Raw genomic sequence first — 22201 nt, 5'->3', positions numbered from 1 at the left:
ACTTCACCACTCCATACCACCTCCGACACAACTCCATCACCACCACTTTCACAGCAACCCCACCACAACTATTCTACAACCATCAAATGTTTTTTACAACCACTCCATCTTCGCCACCACTCTACCACCATCACCGACGCTTCACCAACTCCACCCCAACTCCTCGACTTCCGACGTAACTTCACCTTCGGCGCAACTCCATCACCACCACTCCAGTTTTGCCCCAACTCCACCACCACCACAACTATTCCACAACCGCTTCACCACCATCGCCACAAATCAACCACTCCACCACAATTCTATACCACCTCCACCAACACCATTTCACTACCGTTGTTGCAACTTTACCCCCTAACCACCAACACCCCCTCCATTCTACCCCCCACCATCACTACCATAACTCCGCCACTATTAAGCACCACCACAACACGTACCACCATTGAGCGCCATCACACTACATAAGGTTCAAATTTTGATCTTTATGTGTTTATGAAAAAAATTTAAAACTTAAAATTTATATTAATTTAGTTTTTAATATTAGATTTTTTATTAATATAATGATATAATCATATTTGTTTGATAACTACTATATGAAGATTACATTTTTTTTACCAAATGTCATATTTCAGCTTTTTAAGATGTAAAAACACTTTTTATGTAGCGTACCAAACAATTCAGACAGATTTTTTAAGTATTTTTTTTTCGAAAAATCGACTAAGATCGACGTTAGTTGTTACAAGGCAATGATACATCATTAAGATATGATAAACACGATCACTGTTTAAGTTAAATCAATAATAAAAAATGCCTAAAGCCCAGAAACCTAAATATTTGATTATAAAACGAATAATACATACCCAATTAATACAACCATGAGTCTAATTAAGTTATTACATAAAGCTTGGATGACAGAAAATAGAAACATCATAAAACAAGAAAACTTCATTAGTAAAACCATTTCACACATACGATCATAAGCATCTCTTTTCTAGTGAGAGGAGAGAGGGTAGAGAGGGAGAAAGTATAGAGAGATGGAACATCCTCGATCTCTGCGGATTGCATGCATGTCGAGAATGTGTATTAATTCTTTTCATTATAATTTGCAAATCAGAGTAGAGAGAGAGAGTAGGAGATGGAAGCACAAGTTGAAGCTTTGGGGTGCGGATGTTGGGGTAAGTGTTCAACGACAAGCACCCATTGGGTGGTGCACCTGCGCTTGTAATTTCGAAGCAACACTAGTCATGCCCATACTACTCCTCTCACTTCTTCCTCCAAACATACCTTCTACTTCTACTAATGACGATCCTGACCCACCTTCATCATTCCCATCACCACCGCCGCCGCTGCTACTGCCATCGCCGCCGCCGTTGCTATTCCCATCTCCATCATCATCAACAACCTTTCTCTGACATTTTTTTATTCTCAATTCTCCATCAGCCGCCTGACCACCCATCACCAAAGGCTCCGTTAACTGACACTTTCCATCACGCGGGGGAGAGAAAACCACCGGAAGATACTCTTCTGTCTCACAAGCGAATTTTGAGTTCTTGAAATGCTCCTTTAATGCTTCCAACCCCTAATCTCATAATTTAAAACAGATCAAATTCATTACATCAACTAAAGATATATTCTAAAGAGAGAAACAAAAATAAAAATACCTGGAGACGTGCATAAGTAACCTCACAGATTTTTCTAGAATTAAAGACCTCCCATGGCTGCAAATGGAATGCTTTATACAATCTCCATGCCGCTTGAGGAGACGTTAAATTCACAAACCCATATCCAACATTGCATTTGTTACTACAAAATTTCATTCATAATTTAATGTTGGAGGTGACTGTAATTATATAAATTAGGGTTTTTAATCATTCATCACTAAAAGAATATATTTAATTATATTACTTACTTGAAATCAATTGGAAGATAGAGGAAGTCATAGGAAGACAAGGGCTGATCGTCGCCGTCGTTAATCTGTTCATTGCAGTGAATACAGTGGTTGTCCAGCATATTCAAAAGTAACTTCTGACTACATCACCCATCAGATCAAAATTTCAAATTAATAAAAGATATTATTGATCGGAAGATAAAGATTTATATATAGAGAGAGAGAGTAGAAAGGGCATGTTGTGATATACTAAAAAGAAAACTAGAGAGAGAAAGATACCTGTACTTGTTAGGTATGTTCTTGATCATGACAGTAGTTCTGGTATCTCTGATACAATTTGATTCCATTATAGCAGCTTCATCTATTAAGAAATTTGAACCTAAACCCTTTTGTCTACTACTACTTCCACTACTACTACTCCCACTCTTCCATGATCTACTTCTCATTAACTGTTTTCTTTCTGTTAACTCTTCCCCATTGTTTTTCTTCTTCTTCTTCTTCTTCTTTCCAGTATTCTTCTTTGAAACTGAAGCATTACTGAAGTTATTGTTTCCTTGATCATCACAACCAACTAGAGACAATGAAGATACAGAATCAATCATTATTTTTTCTTCTTCTTGTTGTTGTTTTTGTTGATCAGAGAATTTGATTTTAATCTTGTTCTGACCACCTGGTCTACTAAATTCAATCAAAATACATTTCCCATTAATTTCTCTTCCATTCATCTCTGATAAAGCTTTAGATGCATCTCTAATATCATAATATTCAACAAATCTTTGATTCCTTTTGGATGGTGTTTTTCTCAATTCCTTTACATCCCCTGAAATTAATCAAGAAATGGGCAAGTCATAAACAATTCCCAATAAAATTATACTTAATTTTAGTATCAAATTGGAAAAAATAGGACCACTTGATATTAATGACTAGCTAGGTAGAAACCCTAAAAAGAACAAAGATATGTTTACTCAATCATATAAACAAACAAATTATTCTTCAAACTTAGAGAAAGAAATAGATCAAATTATAGAAACCCATTAAGAATTGAAACAAAATTGAAGTTTGTTTTTTCATACCAAAAGCTTCAAAGATTTCTCTAAGCTTGACTTCAGAAACACCAGAATCCAAATTGAATATAACAATAGTCCCTTGATTACGACCACCATGACCCGGTAAAGAACCCGGAATTGTAAACTGAGCCCAAACAACCCGACCCGCTATAAGACCAGGACCCGGCGGTGGAGGAGGAGGCGGCGCCACCATCTGGACTGAATAACAATAATTCATATAATGAAGTCTAGACCTTAGTTGTTGCTGCATGTGTTGTTCCTGAATCTCTTTCATCGCCACTTGTGCATGTCTCAAGTCATAAAAATGAACGGTCACGATTCCATCTTGATGAAGTCTTTCCATCTGAACGGCTCTTACTTCTCCAAAAATTTCCATATCTCTTCTAACCATTACTTCTGTTACTTCTCTGGGAACTGAAGTAAGTAATAAAACCCGGGTCGCCGTCGTGGAAATCGGTGGCCACGGTGAGTTACTAGAAATTTGTGCGGCGGTTGAGCTAACGTACGCCGTGGCTGAAGTAGGTTGTTGTTGGTAACCTAAACCTCCATCATAAAAAGACATCATTTGAACTGATCCAGTTGATGATCCTGATGGAGGAGGAAATATAGAAGGGTGGTACGGGTAGTAAATTTGAGGGGTTACGAGGGTAAATTGATTTTCTGGAGAGTGGTTTCCAGGCCGGAATTCTTCCGCTCTTGGGTCTAATAAATATCCTGCCGGAAACCTGATTCCGGTTTCTTCCATGGTAAAATTTAACCGTAAAACCGCTTAGTAAAATATGGAGCTGTTTTCCGATTAGGGTAAATTTGTAAAAAAAAAAAGAGATCGAAGATGACTGATTTTCTACCCACAATAAAAAAAAAACTACTCCAGTAATAAGGTATTACAAACACTATTCATCTTCTCCTTCCTTTCCAAGTAAGGAACGGTCCGGTCCCTTCATTACTACTACTACTTTCTCTCTCTAGTTTCTCTCACTAAATGAGTATTTTGTGTGTCGTCTCTCTGTCTTCTCTAGGAGTACAAAGAGTCAAAGAGATAGAGAGAGAGAGGTCTTTCATTATCAATTCAACCTTTACGAGGCCTTAATTTATTTTTTTTGCATTATATGGGGTTCTCTGCTTAAGTATGAAAATGACCAAATTACCCCTATTTCTAGTACTTCATGTCTTTTTTTGTGTTTCTATAAATCGTACACGTAGCTACTGCAAAAAGTTTAACTTGTTTGGTGTATAATACCTCCTCCTACGCGGTAATCAATGGTTGGATGAAACGAGTGTATTGTACACCTCTACCTACAAATGACCAGCAAGTCTAATGTAGAGGCCTCGAGCTTCCAATTGGCCAGCGCTTTGGAAAAACTAAATATTTTCTGGGGTAAGAAATTTTTAAGCGAAAAAAAAACCTCTACCTCACCTCTCTGTCTTCTCCGACAGGTCGCTGGCCGAAAAACAGAGAGGTGAGGTGGAGGGAGGTGAGGTGGAGGGTTTTCTATTTCCCTCTAACATTTTACAAAATAAATTTGTCAAACTAAATTGACCAAGTCTTCACACCCCGGAAACTATTTAGCTTTCCCCAAAGCGCTGGCGTTCCAATTTTGGGAGTCCCTGATTTTATTGAACTCTAATGTCGAGCTTCCAATAGTTACTTTCAAATTCAAATTATGTATATGTGTGATGTACGTGTGCGGGATTTGTGTCTCATATTTCCACCATGAAATTTTTGGTTGTAAAAATTTAAATTTAAAACTTTCCAAATTTTTGGAGGGAAATTGAATTTCAAATTTTACGAAAATTTTGGGGGGAGTTTGAAATTCGATTATTTTTTACGAGTTAGTGGATATGATCATCCAAGGTGAGGTATAGGCTAGGGAAGACGATGCAATTTTACATGAAATGTGTCTAGAATAGAGAAGGGTTAATAACTGCGTACCCATCATGTTGGTTCTGTTTCTGGTCGTTGTCATGGTCCAACAATCATACTACAAGACGTTGCATCGTTTAATATATGGATGGCATGCATTTTTTAGGTTACCTGAATCATGTAATGATATCAATGTGTTGGAGCGTTCCCCAAATATCGCAATGACTGACGAATCTTTTATTGTTAATTTATTTGTTTTCAGTTATATGCAGTTTAGTTTAAATATGTATCTGGCTTTTCAATCTATGAAATATCTACTAAAAAATTGCATTAAAAAAATAATAATTTAAAACAAGTAATTAAAAAAAACGAATTTAAAATAAAATAGAGTAGATCACCATATTTCACTGTTGGGAGTGCCCAACTAGTCGTTGGGGACTCCAAACAGATAGAAATTGGGGTTGGTAGCCCAACCGCGACCAACCCTAGTCCCATCACCTTGGAGATGCTCAAAGTTATGAAAGTATGAAGGGTGTTGCTAATGGCGACCACCAGAAAAGTTGTTCTTGAGAGACATTGTTTGATTGCTGACCCGACATACAAATTTGTGGAGTGAGAAAACGCGTACAAGACTTGGTCAAGCAGGTTCACCCCAGTGACTTATGGGCATACAAGACCTGATCAAGCAGGTTTGACCCCAGTGACTTACAAATACACAAGACTTGGCCAACTTCATATTCATCACCCTTCCGCCTGCTACCACCTTCGACCGCCACTGTCACAATTTTCATCTGCTTCACTGTCCTGTTTGTCCTTATCTTCTTCCCCACTCTCTCTTCTGTTAAGAGTAGGATTGTATATTTAGTATCAAAACCGACTAAATCAATCCGATCCAAAGGGATTAGACATTTAATTACTGAACTGAGGGTTATTCGGATCGGCTAAGATACTAAAAGTGCATAACCAAAAGGTCGGTTCGGGGTTTGTATACGGATTTGTTTGATCAATAACCTAATGAAATTGAACCAAACTATTGTTTTGATGTATTATCTATATCAATAAAACAGATGGAAAAATTGTTGACTGGGACCAACATCCTTTTGTAATAAAGGATATTGTCTAGAAGTCCTTCTCTAATATTACAATATCATGTAAGTCTCCATGAAGAAAAGCTTTCTTAACATCTAACTGATGGAGAGGCCAATGGCGAATAGCAGCAATCGAGAAAAAGACTCATAAGGAGTTGGTCTTGCCAACTGGGGCAAATGTCTCAGAATAATCAACACCTGCAACTTCCTTCTTAGAAAAAATAACTTACTTAAAAAAAATAAGCCTTATAAAGAAGAAAAATTAGAAATAAAATAACCCATATAAATAATTATTTCTTGCCTAACATATGTTTAAAAATAAAATAACCTATTTTCTTTTACATTTTTCTCATAATAACGGTTTCTAAATTTGAAACACTAAATATCAAATTGGAAAATAACGGGTTCTAGGGTTTAGTACTAATATCGTTCAGTTCGATTTCTTCATTATTACATTTTTTTGGTAATATATGTTTATGACAATTTGATGTTCAATTTGATGTTCAATTTGATTTCTTCAATAATTTCGTTGAATGTGATTGATATAACTGTCTGTGCCCTCGGGCACGAGCTATACCCTAATATATAGAAAAATATACCCTAAGTCCGTGTGTCAAAACACAGCAAAATTTTCTATAAAAAAAAACTATCATCCCATACCCCTAAGTCATTGGGCCATATTTCATTGATCGATCTTGCATTTCTCGTTAGTCATGATTGATTTTTCCACCAAATTTTGTATTCCTCGCAACTAAAACAATATTGTAGAAACAAGTTGTCCGCGAAAATGTTATTTGACTCGTTCAGGAACACCTAATCCAGGGGAGAGGTTGAACCCTCTGATCACCCATCTGAAATAATTCAATTTGGAAAAAACATAAGTAGTTATTCTAATGTTTTGGACCAGGCCCGAGAAAGACGATGAATGCCTGGATCATCCAATCTGACCATCCTTATGAATATTCAAATTGAGTCCACCTAGAGGTAAAACATTGGAGTAAATGCGAATTTCTCAAGGGGATCCAACTACACAGAATTTAAGTTATATGAACTATCTCTTTTTTTTAAAGAAATAATATATAACTTAATCTAACCGTTTAACCAGAAAGCTATTTTTTTTTCTCTCTATCTCTATCTTTTTTTCTCTCTATCTTTATCTTTTTTTCTCTTTATCTCTATCTGAAATTTGTGTATATACTGTCCCTGACAAATTTTTAAGTTGTGTTTGATATCAGAGAAAGAATTTCGAGGAAATAAATTCCATGGAATATATCCGCAGACTTAAGGTTGTGTTTGATAGTCATTTATTATTCCGTGGAATTACGAACTCTATTATTTGGTTGACAACTAACTTCTACGAATATAATATTCAATTAAGAGTTTTTATTTACTCCTTATGTAGTCAAAATGAAATTTTTTTCTTTTATGTTACTAAAACTACATTTTCGTCCTTATGTTGTCTAAATTACATTTTTATCCTTACATTTTCAAAATTATATTGTTATCTCTATGTTGTAAAGTTATTTAACCTTGTGTCATTTCAATGTAAAAATGTAGACATGCCATTTTTACAAGATAAAGGTAAGAATGTCACTCAGACCACATAAAGGTAAAAATGTCACTTTGATTTATACGAGGGTAAAAATGTCATTTTGACAACATAAGGGTAACATGTCAATTTGATATTATAAAAGGGTAAAAATGTAATTTTGGCTATATAAAGCCAAAATGTAATTTTGGCTATATATGTCATTTTAACAACTATGTAAACATGTCAATTGGTAAGAAGGGCAAAAATGTCATTTGCCCAATGTATAAGTAAAATTTATTTTGCTAAATTTTATGGGTAAAATGTCGTTTAGAACATATATGGAGAATAAATATTAGGTATCAAGTATCCGAATATATTAAAATATTTTTATTTTTATTTTTGACTTTCCACGGAAACTAATTCCTATGGTGGAGCAAGGAATTAAGAGTGGGCTATTTTCATGAAATAGATTCCCTAGGGAATTGAAGCCATGGAATTATACTTCGTATCAAACGGTGAAAATACCTAATTCCATGGAAATTCTTTTATTTCCATGGAAATAAGAGATATCAAACACACCCTAAGAGTTCTTTGGTTTAGTCGTCTCTTATTCTTCCTCGGAATTACAAATTTTGTTATTTAATTGACAACTAACTTCTACGAGTATAATATTCAATTAAGAACTTATGTTTACCCTTTTTGTAGTCAAAATGAATTTTTTTACTTTTATTTATACAAAATAACATTTTTTACCCTTATGTGGTCAAAATAATTTTTTCTCTTGTGTTGCTAAAATTACATTCTTACCCTTATGTTGTCAAAATTACAATTTTATAAAAACGTCGCTTTGCAAACTTAAGAGTAAGAATGTCAATCCCTTAATACAACACAATAAAAAGGTTGATTTGCCAATATACAAGGGTAAAAATGCTATCCTGACGACGCATGGATAAAACAAGGTTTTCTAATAAAAAAGAGTAAAAATGTCATTCTAACATAAAAGGGTAAAAATGCTATTCTAATATAAAAGGGCAACGTACCATTTTTACAAAATAAAAGTAAAAATGTTATTCGAATCACATAGGGATTGGTTTCTTAAGAGGGTAATAATGTCATTTTGACAACATAAGAGTAAATTGTCAGTTTGATATTATAAGGTCGCGGCTCTGGGGAATAAAGAAAAATCTCCAGGGAATAAAGACTCAATCAACCATGATTGACCCAAGGGCCATATTTATTTATTCTTACCCAAAACTTAGTTAACTTGTCTACCCCCTAATCTTCATCTTCCTCAAACCTCATCCCACCAAAAATTCAGGCCACTAACAATTCTGGCCACCACAGATTCTAGCCACCACCTTCATCTCTCACCTTCTTCCTCTTTCTCTCTTTCTCTTCTTCTTCTTCTATCTTCCTCCTCTTTCCCTCTCTTCCTTCTTCTTCTCTCTTCCTCATCTTTCTCTTTCTTTAAAGCCTATTCCTTCAACTGAGATCTGAGTTGAAGAAGATGACGAAGGGGTTTCCCCTTCATCTCATTCATTAATGGAGGCCTAATCACCCATATTGTTTACTCTATGTTACCATGTTTTACGAGAATTACCAAATTTTTAGGTTTAATTTAAATTTTCAACTTAGGGTAGAAATAGAGGACGAAAGTATTGCAAAAGAAATATATGCAATCTAGCTTGTTTGCCATACACAATCTATTCATTTTTCGATTGTTTGTGGAGTAAGTATTATGTTGGAATTGCGTTGTTGTGTGGTGATTATTATTATTACTTTTTTTTTTATATTGGACGCCAAGAGTCATTACATTGGATGACATTGATACATCATGAACAACGCACTTACTCTTTGGTGTAGTGGTTGGACATCCCACTTAAGCCCATGAGGTATTGAGATCGAATATCAATAAAAGCAGTTTATCACCAAGATTTATTCAATGTAATTTAGGCAATAAATAAAGTATATCTAGGAATAGATGACCTTTAAAGCCCCCTAGAATGACCCTAAGGGTCTTTATATGGTCTTTAGGACCCAAGGTGTCTTAAATGTGTGTGATTGTTGAACTTTATTTTCTTTTTACAACTTGTATATTCATTATAACAATGCCCCCAGGTAAGTAGTTGTTAATTAGGGTTTACGATATCCATATTTATTTTAATGACTCATTAAAATTATATAGACAAAATAAATAAATTTTCACAAAGCAATTTATTATGTCCCAAGCCTTAAACTTTATTGATACTGACTCCATTTTTGACACTTGGTCTGAATTTCTACGGAGACGGAGTTAGTTGTCGGTGAAGGTGTAGGGTTTTACATGTATGTATCTAATACATATCTAACTAGCGGAATCTCAAACATCTAATGTTTAACACTAAGTTATCCAGGATCTATACATGAACTAACTATGAACTAAAAGGAAGAAGAATACCTTTAATCGCTATCTATGTCTAATGGGCTTTCTAAGTCTATTTTCGTAAAATTCGGACTAATGGCCCAGTTAGTTTCTTCCTTTATGATTTCTAAAATCAAACTCGAAAAAACTCTGCTTTGGGCTTTCGGATAGCCCGGGTCAATGTCGTAAAAAAAAAATTTCGGAATCGGAAGAAAAAGTAAGAAAATATCCCACTCGAGTCAAGGCCCAAGTTAAACTCGAAAAGACTCAAGTCAAACTTGGTCAAAAGTCCCTTTGACTAGTCTTGGTCAAGGCTAATCAACAGTCCAAACTTTTCCGAAAATGGGTCCTAGACCATGTCGGATGGCACGTGTTAGTCGCGTCCTAGACGCAGTCTAGCACGGCATGACCCCAGGCCATGCTCCATTGGAACGGGTTGGACATGAAGACTGTCTCGGACTTCAAGTCTGAGACGTGCCAAACACGTCTGGACGTTCCAACGCACCCTAGACGCGTCTGGACGTTCCAATCGCACCCTAGGTGCGTCTGGAAGCATCCAGACGCATCTGGTTGCTCCAGACGCATCTAGACGCGTCTGGAAGCACGTCCCTTGTCTCGGTCCTAGACCGAGACCAACTGGGAATCCCAAACGTGTCTGGGACGTCCGAGATGTTCACATCTCAGACCGTTTTAGTCCAACTCGGACAGGGACTTCCCAGACGCGTCTGGGATGTCAGAGATGTGAACATCTCGGACTCCCAATCCGTCCTGGATTAGGAATCCCGGTCCTAGACGGACCGGGACTTCCTGTCCGTGTTTTTTGGCTCGGGCCCGAGACCTGCTGTCCAGTCCGGACGCGTCCTGGCCGGTCCGGACCTATGAGGTCTTTTGAATTTTCAAAATTCCTCCCTCCAACCGACTTTTACCTTCTTCTTCCTACTGTTTTTCATGAAAAACTGTTGTTTTTCTCATATTCAACACCCAAAATCCATGATTTTGAAATAATTCTATCTATCAATCTTAAGTTCGAATCTAATTCATTCTAGCCAAAGATAATTTCATGCAAACGGCTCGTGATGCCACTGTAGGGTTTTACATATATCTAATACATACCTAACTAGTGTTGGTAGCGGAATCTCAAACATCTAAGGTTTAACACTAAATTATCCAGGATCTATATATGAACTAACTATGAACTAGAAGGAAGAAGAATACCTTTAATCGCTTTCCCACGAACTAAATTCGACCAGTATTCGGAAGATAAAGAGCTTCAAGTGGAGCTCCTCTACTCGAGACACCGAATTGTATAACTCGAACTCCCTTCTTTCAGTTAGCTAGGACCTTCTTGAAGGTTGAGATGAAGAATTTCTTCTTCTAGACTTGATAGATAGAATGGGAACTTTTTCTCTAAAATCCTCTCTCCCCAACAGTTGTGTGAAGAGAATGATTTTCTTCAGAGAAAATTTCACACCTTTTCTGAACTCATAATGGGGAACTTTTTCTCTAAGGTTATGTTTGATAGACCTTTTTCCCTGAGAAAGTAGAAAGAGTTTCTTTTAAACAAGCATTTTCATGGTGTTTGATTGCTCATGTAGAGAAAGAGAAAATGGTGCTCACGTGACCTTTTCTTTCCGCTTTTCTCCAAAAAGAGGGAATTGCTTTACCCACCTATCATTGAAGAAATTTTTTCTCCAAAAGAATTGTCCGGGTATTACACAATGGATCATGCATATGTCCAGGGACACCAATCCCCTCTGGCCTCTGTTGCAAAAATGTTTGTCAAGTCATTTCTTTCTCTCTCGCTCTAATTTACATTGGAATTCGTAGTGAAAGAAGATACCATGATTAATCTTGATCATTCCCCTCAAAATGACTATCACCAAAGATTAATAATAGTGAGAATGAACTTCTGTTGATAGAGAAGATGATGAAAAAAAGAAAAAGATTCAAGCAGTTTCATTTTGAGATTTCAACTTTAACATTTGAAGATGAATCAATTGTAGTAGTGAAAATGGAGAAAAAGAAAATAATAGAAAATTTTTGGTTTCCCTGTAACCCATGAATATCATTGTTCTTGATGGAGTCATGAAGTGTATGAAGCCATTAAAATGGTTACTGTAAATATAGCATATAGATACCATAGTTATAGATAAACTGAAATGAAGTTTTATAACTGAAGTTCTGTCTCCCTAAATGAAGATACTATAGAGATGAACTGAACTTTTAGTTTTGTTCTCTCTAAATGAAGATACTATTAGTATTATTTCATTTTATTCTTTATAGATGAACTACTACTTATCCATAATTATATGTTGTTTTTCTCTCTCTAATTGAAAAACTAAATTTATCATATAAAACTAAAATTCCTATTGAGATTATTTCAGTTTCTTTTTTTTTTATAGATGAACTGCAATCAAAGAAAAGACTCTATTCTCAAATTGTAAGAACAAAGGTTAGTTTTTTCTGTGTTACAAGAAAATGGATTATTTTCTCTTAACGGACCAAACAATAGAAAATGCGGAAAGTACCGCAGAGAAAGTGTTTCTTGGTGAAAAACTTTCTTGGAGTAATTTTTTCTCTATTTTTTTTCCTTTCCCTATATTACTATCAAACACAACCTAAAATCCTCTCTTCCATATTAAGAGTCCCACTCAAATAAGGAATCCTAAAAGTCCCATAGAAAAGATAAGTTCAAGTTAGTGTTTAAACTAACTAGGACTCTTAATATGGGAAAAACCCTAATTAGGGTTTCCCCATGGTGTGGCCGTCCAGAGTAGCCCTTAATGGGCTTACTCTGCTCGACCCACCCCCTTAATAAGGCCGACCAGGGATCTCCCCTTAAGGGAATCCCTTGTTGCTCCCTTAAAGTGGGTTTTTTCCTTTTCGGACTTCTCTTTCGAGCCCGATTCTTTATGTCTCTTAGACTAGATCATATCCATCTATATACTAGTTCCCATTAGTCTATTCTCATTGTTCAAGTTACCGATTCTTATGTGTAACCCGTTGTAGGATCCGGTCTATGTTAGCCGCGGATAACCGAAGTGATCCGACAATTGTAAGCGGCTTCTAGCTAAGCATTACGACTCCTAATTGAACCAGATTGATTGAACTTCCAATAAAGTCATCATTATCCTATGAGCCAAATCGTACGCATTTCCATCTTGGTCGAAGGACTTTCCTTCGGAAGGATATACCTTCAGACTCCAAGGACATATATCTTTCAGAAGGCTTTTCGGGTTCACCTGAAATAACTCGACACTTTACTAAGCTTGGGCACGCACCTGTAGCTCGGGCTCTAGATGTTATCCCAAGTAATGTGATATCCCCTACCCTTGGAGACGAGTCGTCCTTGATTCAGATACAGTCTGTAATACTTTAAGTCTTAATAGTTAATTGATATTGTCTCTACTTTTGACACATATTCCCATACCAAACAAAAATAAAGTTTTCTTGTTGGTGAAGTCTTCACGAACCCGTGACACCTATTCACATACTAAACAAACATAAAGTTTTTTTTTGGTCAAAGTCATCATGAATCCCACCAAAAAGACTTCAACATTTGTTAAGCTTAAGCGCGCAGGCACACACACATATACCCTAAGCTACAGACGCCCCTAAGCAATATGAGAATACTACATTTACTTGTCATTAAAGCTACCACGACGGGCAATTAGCTTAGTGATAGAGCGCCCCCTCATAATTGTGTCGTTGTGCCCGAGTTTCGAGGGCTCTCAACCACATGGATAGTTCAATGTGTTCATCAGCGCCTAACCTGGAGACATCCAAGGGACATTAGCATGGCGTACTCTTCCTGCTCACCCAATTTTAAACCAAACTTTTCATCAGGGGATAAATGCAGCGATTCAAGTGTGACCCAATGTAAATCCAACTTGTATTCACTCGTGGGTTTCCTTGTCCATACACTCATAAGTGAATTCTCAAGTAGAGAGGATCACCACAAAATGAAACACTCCAAAATGAAGGGGTGACATAGGGATCGTAACACCCGAACATTTTTTTATGTTTTTCCCGGAGGTTCGGGGAAAGCAACAATCATAGGATTTAGCTTTCCTCCCTCCTCGAAAAAGTAGAGGTGGGTATCCGAGGAGCATGTTAGACAAAAGCCTTTATGGCTTCCTCGATTTCTCAATAAAAAGAAATATGACCAATAGTTGTTCGATTTCACATAAACCATTTCTCTTGTTGCAATAACGTACGAAAAAAGTCATATAACTTCGATAAGAATTTCTCTTGTTGATATAGCGTGTTGATCTAGTGGCAAAAAGGACTATTTAAATTGATTTGTTTCTGCCTATAAGCTCCAAGTGCCTTATAGGAACTAGAAAATGTTTTTTTCCTCTCGTTAATTATAATTATTGTCGTCATTTTTCTTTTATAGTTTATGTGATTCCAATCTTAAAAACCAAGAATGAAACTCCAATAAGCAAGCAAATAAAAGTACCTTTTTGTCTAGTTAGTACTTGTAGATCAAAATAGATACTTCAAAACAATCAGTATAGACTTATAAGTAATATGAACGATATGTTGTTTCCCTGGTTCTCTTTTAAAATAATATTCTTTATCTTTCTGTTTAAACAAAACAGAGTACAACCACTTTAGCTTTCTTTCTATCTGATAAATCAGAGATAGAGTTATCTTCTCTAAACTAATTGAAAAAGATGAAAAACAATGGTTATAAAAATGAAAATTAAATGTAACATATATCCGAGTCGAGGATACATGTGTCCTTAAGACAATTTACACCTTGTGTATTAGTACCAACAGGAATGATGCATGTCTCTTGAGATAAAACGGATTATCTATCAAGTTAAAGATGACATCTCTTAGTTATGATAGTCTGTTGAACTTTGTAAGCAATACGAACTTCTGAAACAATGATCCTTTAACTCTAATGCTCTGAAAATGCTAATAATTCATATGTTTAGTTTGCCGAATTCTCATGGTATTTATATGGGCATTGGCAACATTTCTTATGGCTGCTTATAGACGAATGGATGTTTCCAACAGTCACAGTTGACTTGTTGGGTTTCAAGTTTAATTTCAACTATCAGATCTCAACGGATCTATCGGATTCGTTGATTACATCTCCACCGTCGGATCAAATTGCTTATCCTAAAAATGAATGGCTCAAATCTTTCCTAGATATGATGCGCACGTGCGAAGTGTGTTCGGGCGCCTCTAAAGCGCCCAATGCGTCGTACAAGCCCACGCCACGCGCGTGCGTGTCACGTGGTTTGCGTGATGCAAACCACGCCAAGCACCACTTCGTTTCGAAGAATCTATTATTAGTATGTGGAAAAAGTCTATATAAAGATGTTGAACTTTCCTTATTTTTCCAATAGGGTCTAATAATAAAACTACACGTTGTAGTTATTTATTCTTATATGTTCTCCAAGTAAATCAATGATAACTCATTCATATGAAATCGAATTTTGACAAACTTTATGCCTAAATTCAATTGCTCGACGAGACGAATCCAATGGTCTGACCTGATCCTGATTTGGACGACTTTTGGTTGCCCAAATTGGCCAAAAAACAGACCTGGTGTCTACGGGATACTTTAGAGATTTTATGATAGATATACAACTAGTGAGATATAAGATCCATATAACATGCCAACGTCTTTCTGCGCTTAAAGAAAATTGATAGAGCTTTTGGTATAGAGTTTGGTCTTACAAACTTTGTCAAAGATTTCTAATGATAGATTCATCAATTATGTGATAATCAAAAAGATAAAATGAAATAATCTATACAAAGATTTATCGTGGTTCCGTAAGAGATTTAGGATCTAGTTCTTTTATAAATTCTAATATCTTGACTGATCTTGAACTAGTTTATTCTCCATCCATATAATGACGTTACCAAGAGTCGAAATGATAATTCATGCTAGTTTTAATGTAGATTAAGTTAGCAAGTAGGTAACTAGAGGAGTTTATCCATTTTTTGATCAATGAATAGAATAGGAAAACAACTAAAAATAGGTCATGCAAGTATGAAAGCGAAAGAGTTGGGCATGTAGCTACCAACTGTTGCAGAACTTTATTTTGTTTTTGAGGATGTAATTTTTATGGACAGTCATACCCCTAGCATGGCTTTTACGGTCAGATTTCTAACTTTAAATTTGTAGGAAGGTGTTTGGTTGCATAACTGATCTTCTTTTTATCTGAACCCTAGCAGAATTGAATCAGATGATGTATCTCGATCGACACTTATTGCTCGTCAAATAAAAAGCATCATATTTCATCTCCCTGCCTCGGGATTTGTGCAACTATTGATCAATTGGTGACTCAAATAATGTAGGTTAGTTCTAGAAGGGCTTCCAATTAGTAATAAATAGGAAAATTTAGCTTCTATATTTGTCACCAATGCTAAAATGTCCACAAAACCATACTTATATAAAATAGTTAATTTGTTTTTCTTTTTTACTCTTTATTTCAGAAGTGTTTAATTTATATCTTTTCTCTTTTCTTCATTTTTCTTTTACTTGCTCAATAATTTTTCTATTGGGATGAAGGACGGCAGTAAACGGCCGATCGACCATTTGCAGACAACTAATTTCTGACGACTGACAAAATACTTTTGAAAGAGATTAATTTTATTTTGGCATCTAAAGACGACAAACTCACCAAATGTCCTCTTATAGATGACCAAATTCCAGTATGACCTTCTTTTGTATTTTTCTGATAATTAACTTAACAGTTCATAGTTATTTTTATGTTTCACCTTTCATTTTTTAAATGAATTCCTCTATATCTTTCCCTTTATTTCTTTCAGACATGCCTACTGTCGCCGACTCTCAACATATTCAACATATTTTCTTATTTTCCAATTCTTTTTCTTACTCTTCATCTCTTCCCATTCACCACTGCCTTCACCGCCCAGCTGCCACCACGATCATCTATCACTCCCTTTTCCCATTTTCTCTCTATCTCTGTCTGTCTCTCTCTCATTTTCTTTTTCCTCGCTCCCTCTTTCTTCTTTTCTCCCATCCCACTCTTCATCTTATTTTACAAACCCTAAATCCAGACGAGTTTGTCTGATTCAAAAATCCAAATTCAAATGAATTTAGGCCCTCTAGATCCTAATGAACTCGTATCGGTATGAGACTTCCAAATCTAGAAATTTTGTCTCGAATGACTATTTTTGTGCGGATGGTCTCCCCATTTTGAGGAAAGTTGACACAGAGATAGAGAATGATATGGGAGGAAAGAGGGGGGGGGGGGGGGGGACAAAGAGAGAGAGAGAGATGGAAGATGGTTAAAGAGATGGTAATGGTGGTGGTGGTTGGTGGCCGATCTTGCTACGGATGGGAAATTTTTGGCCTGACGCCCCAACCACACCTGCGTCCATGACCATAAAATATCAAAGACTTATGATATTGCGTCTATAGGCACACCGCCTTTTTTTACTCTTGGCTCATTTCTCTTTAGGCATAGTTCGTTAATAGGAAAGGAGACTAAAGAAATGCTTCAAAAGAAAAGTGTTTATCATCGGTTAGGGTTGATTTCGAGTGATTTGTAAATAGGAATCGGTTCTCTCAAATCTAAAAAGTTCAAGTTGTCCAGGACTGATTCGAGTCTAAGAATATACTTACCTTTTCATACTCTCCAGTCCGAAAGAAATGTGTCTACAAAGGTTTTGAGTCAAAGTTTAACTGAATCAATCTCTTTTAAGTTACATCAAGAGCAATTTTTAGGTGTACCTATAGATGCACCTCTAATGAGATCGAATCGAGACATCCCTCACCATACAAAAAACAACAACCTCCCCATCTATGACTCAGATGCATGCAAACATCGGCTGTGTTTCCCCATTCCCGAACTACTATATCACAATTGCAGTGTGGAAACTAGGGTTTCCTAGGGTTTCCTGGTAAGAGGATAAAGAGGAGATTAGGGCAACACTTGAGTTTATATACGGTTAACATGGATTGGTCATATGTGTCAACAAATATTGACCAAGCTCAGTCAACAGGACCGGCCCAAAGTGACTTCTCCAAGACTTGTCTAAAGGCAGCTTCTATTCATGTCTAAAGGCCACCATCACCTGAAATGGAAACAAGAAAGGTTGTTAACAACTTTATTGTTTTCAATTCAGTTTTCAGTTTTTTAGTTTCTGTTAGTTTGTAACTGTTTTTTTACTCTTTCTTCTCTAATCTCTTTCTATATAAAGAGAATTGTAAAGTCAAGAACATTCATTGAAATAAAATAGAGTTGAGAGCTTCTTCTTACATGGTATCAGTTAGGTTTTTAAAGATCCATAGCTAGGTTTTCTGCTCATCAACTCAAGAACAATCAGTCCACAATCTCACAAAACAAACAACAAAGATCAAAATTCAGTTAAAATGGATCAATACTCAAAGATTATATCAAAAATTCAGACAACAAAGATCAAAATTAGATAATAAAGATCAAATTCAAGCTACAAAATAAGTGATTGGAATCACTTACTGCTTTTTCAGACTCATCTTCCAGCTTTCTCCTGGTTCTTTGATCATCTCTTCATCTCTTATCATGGCAGCTACTTTTCAAGGTAATCTTCCACCTATATCTTCTGTAACTAGCTTTATCACAGAAAAGCTAGATGATAGTAATTATTTAATGTGGAAAGACCAAGTTGAAACACTACTTGGAACCTATGAATTGATAGGGTTTGTTAATGGTACCATAGAAGAACCCCCACAACTTAAGATCATTCATGGTGTAGAACAAGTAAACCCAGATTTTTTAATTTGGAGAACAAAAGAAAGTTTTGTAAGATCCTACATCAAAAGTACTTTGTCAAAATCTGTATATTTTGACACTTATGGATTAAAGACTGCAAAAGAAATATGGGATTACTTAGATCTTACCAACAATGAGGGTCTAGAATCAAAAAAAGATCAACTTAGAAGGAAATTACAGAATATTAAGAAGGGAAATGCATCTATTGCTGAATATCTCAGAGAATTGAAACTTCTTGCTGATTCTCTAACAACAGTTCATGATAAAATCAGTGAGTCTGAACTTGTAAGGATAGCATTACATGGTTTAAATTCTGAATATGATCAGTTTATCATAGCTATTAGGGCAAATAATGAGCAACTAACATTAGCCCATCTAAAGTCAAGGCTTATTCAACATGAGCAGTGGCTAATTCAAAAAGAAACTGACCAAGAAGCTTACTATGTTAAGAGATATAATTCAAGACAACCTATAAGACAGTCAAATAAACCTTCTCCATCTTATTATAAAAATCAGGCTTATGCTAAAAGAGATGGTTCTCCTCCTAAGGGAAATTCTTCCATGAATAATCAATTAAAAGGTCAAAAGGCTGAGGATTTTGATTTCTCCTCAGTCCCATGTGGTCTCTGTAAAAGATGGGGACACACACCAGGTGTGTGCTATTTCAGGTATAAGCCAAACAGAAACTATCCAAGTTATCATACTGAATCATATAATCCTCAAGAAGACATAGTTGAATGTAATAATGATGAAAGTGCAGAAATCAAGTCTTACCCTTATGAAGAAGAGGGTATGCTGGAGTGTAATAATGCTGTTCTAACACATTATAACAGTGATGGTGATGATTTTCAGGAATGCTATACAGCTATTATGACAACAGACTTACATGATGAAATATTTTATGATTGTGAAACACATGATGAAGAATGTTATGTTTCTACAGACTCCTCAACCAAGGATAAATCTTGGTTGGCTGACACAGGAGCCAGTAGTCATATGACTCATAGTGAAGATAATCTTACTCTTATTCATCCCTATACTGGGTCAGATGCAGTTATGGTGGGCAGTGGCAAATTTTTGCCTATTTCTAGCACTGGTATGTCAAAATTGTCTACCTCTACTCATGATTTTGAACTAAGTAAGGTTTTATGTGTTCCTCACCTAAAAAGAAATCTGTTGTCTATATCAAAGTTTACTAAAGACAATTCCTGCTCAGTTGAATTTCTACCATGGGGCTATACTATAAAGGATATTCACTCTAAACAAATCCTAGCAGAGGGACCAGTCAAAAACAATTTATATCCAATAGAAGTTCACAATGTGGTGTTACAACATAGAGTAAATTCTGCCCTTTTATCTCAGACAGCATCACAGTATCATATATGGCATGCTAGATTAGGACATGCTCACAGTGGTGTTATAAAACAACTCCAAGAAGAACACAAAATTGAGTTATCTACTAAAATTGATAAGACTTTTTGTAAGTCTTGTGAATTAGGTAAAAGCAAGTGTTTGCCTTTTGATAATTCTTCTACCACTACAAATACACCCTTATATTTGGTCCATTGTGATATTTGGGGACCAGCCCCTGTTAACACTCCAAATGGTGCAAGATATTATATACTTTTTCTTGATGACTTCAGCAAATATAGTTGGATTTATGCAATGAAACTCAGGTCTGACAGCATAAAATGCTTCAGTCACTTCAAAGCTACAAATGAAAACCTTCTCAAGGAAAAGATTGTATATTTCCAGTCAGATGGGGCACCAGAACTCAAGAATGGTGAATTCAGAAAATTCTTGGACAAATGTGGTATTCTTTTCAGGTGTTCATGTCCTTATACTCCACAACAAAATGGAAAGGCTGAGAGGAAACATAGACACATCACAGAACTAGGTAATACTCTCTCTTTTCATTGCTCTTTACCAAAGCAATTGTGGTTTGATGCCTTTTCTACTGCAGTCTATATCATAAATAGACTTCTCACAAAAACTCTACAAGGCAATACACCATATGAGACACTTTTTCATCATTCTCCTAAGTATTCATCTCTGAAAATATTTGGATGTGCCTGTTATCCACATCTAGGAGAACTTAGAAAAGACAAACTTAGTCCAAAAAGTGTCCAATGTGTGTTTCCAGGTTATAGCAATGAACACAAAGGTTATAGATGCTATGACCCTTTAACAAAAAGACTATATATGTCTAGACATGTTACCTTTGAAGAAGACAATTTTCCTTATGCCGACCTCAACAACAGTATGTCTAGTGGTGATCAGATAATAAAGCCACATATTTCATTACCACTGCCTCCTATTGATAAACCTTTAACTAGGGCTACTGAATTAGGGACACCTAATATCTCTATTAGTTCACCAACTAACTCAGTCTCTAGATGTCTGGCTTCACATGATGAGGGCATTACTAGTAACTCTACTAGCACACCAGCAGCATCAATAGTACCATTACACTCTACACAGCCTAATCAGATTACAACAAGAGGCAGGAATGGAATTATCAAAAGTAAACAGCTACCTACTGATTTTGTGGCCCATTATACATCCCCTCACACATTAAATGTTGCTTATTTGTCTATTTTACAATTACCCTCTGAACCATCAAGTTATAAGGAAGCAGCTAAGCATACTGCATGGGTTCAAGCCATGAATGAGGAGTATCAAGCTCTAATTGATAATCAAACATGGTCTTTAGTTCCTTATCAACATAATATGAATGTACTTGGGTGCAAATGGGTATTCAAAATAAAGCAAAAGAGTGATGGGACTATTGAGAGATACAAAGCAAGACTTGTAGCAAAAGGGTTTCATCAACAAGAGGGGGTTGACTATGATGAAACTTTCAGTCCAGTGGTTAAAGCAAATACTATTAGACTGATTCTTACTATAGCTATCACAAAAGGCTGGCAAATAAAGCAACTTGATGTCTCAAATGCTTTCTTGCATGGAGTTCTAGATGAAGATGTATTCATGATTCAACCACCTGGTTTTGTTAAACCAGGAACAGAGAAGCTTGTGTGTCACCTCCATAAGGCTCTATATGGCCTTAAACAGGCCCCAAGAGCATGGTTCAACAAATTTGCATCTTTCCTTCTGACTTATGGGTTTCAAAAGAGTCAGTCAGATCATTTAATGTTTACATATCATCAGGCATCAACAACAATGATATTACTACTTTATGTTGATGATATCATTTTGACTGGAAGCTCAACTTCTCATATTACTACTCTTATCAGTGACTTAAGCAAGAACTTCAAAATGAAGGATTTGGGACCATTATCTTATTTTTTGGGGATTGAAGTATCTACTGATTCAACCAAAGGGAAATTACTTCTAACACAGAATAAGTATACACTACAACTTCTTCAGAAATCAAATTTACTTGATTCAAAGCCATCAAAATTACCAGTTTCTAGTGGAAAAAGGGTTTCACTTACAGAGGGTGATGAGCTTCCAAACCCCACTGAATACAGAAGTCTTATGGGAGCCTTGCAATACCTTACTCTCACTCGACCAGATGTGTCTTTTGCAGTCAATTACACGGCTCAGTTCATGCACAAACCCACAAGTACATTTAGTAGTAGTAAAAAAGATCTTGAGATA

General features: G+C 36.0%; 1 protein-coding gene across 1 annotated transcript; it reads right to left on the bottom strand.

Moving 5' to 3' along the window:
* Positions 1–809: 809 nt before the first annotated feature.
* LOC147567517 (protein terminal ear1-like) lies at positions 810–4075 on the bottom strand. The gene is made up of 5 exons (XM_086654131.1): positions 2959–4075; positions 2165–2705; positions 1907–2026; positions 1659–1800; positions 810–1576 (listed from the first exon to the last, which is right to left on the bottom strand). Exons 1-5 carry the CDS (start codon positions 3695–3697, stop codon positions 1181–1183), a joined length of 1938 nt encoding a protein of 645 aa, XP_086510257.1. The 5' UTR covers positions 3698–4075; the 3' UTR covers positions 810–1180.
* Between the last annotated feature and the right edge of the window lie 18126 nt (positions 4076–22201).

Source organism: Eschscholzia californica, unplaced genomic scaffold (genome assembly GCF_041429995.1).
Source record: "Eschscholzia californica isolate CP2 unplaced genomic scaffold, dmEscCali1.0.p SCAF_1, whole genome shotgun sequence".
Taxonomy (NCBI): domain Eukaryota; kingdom Viridiplantae; phylum Streptophyta; class Magnoliopsida; order Ranunculales; family Papaveraceae; genus Eschscholzia; species Eschscholzia californica.
The sequence above is the reverse complement of the archived record's forward strand: the minus strand, read 5'-3'. Positions and strand labels throughout refer to the sequence as shown.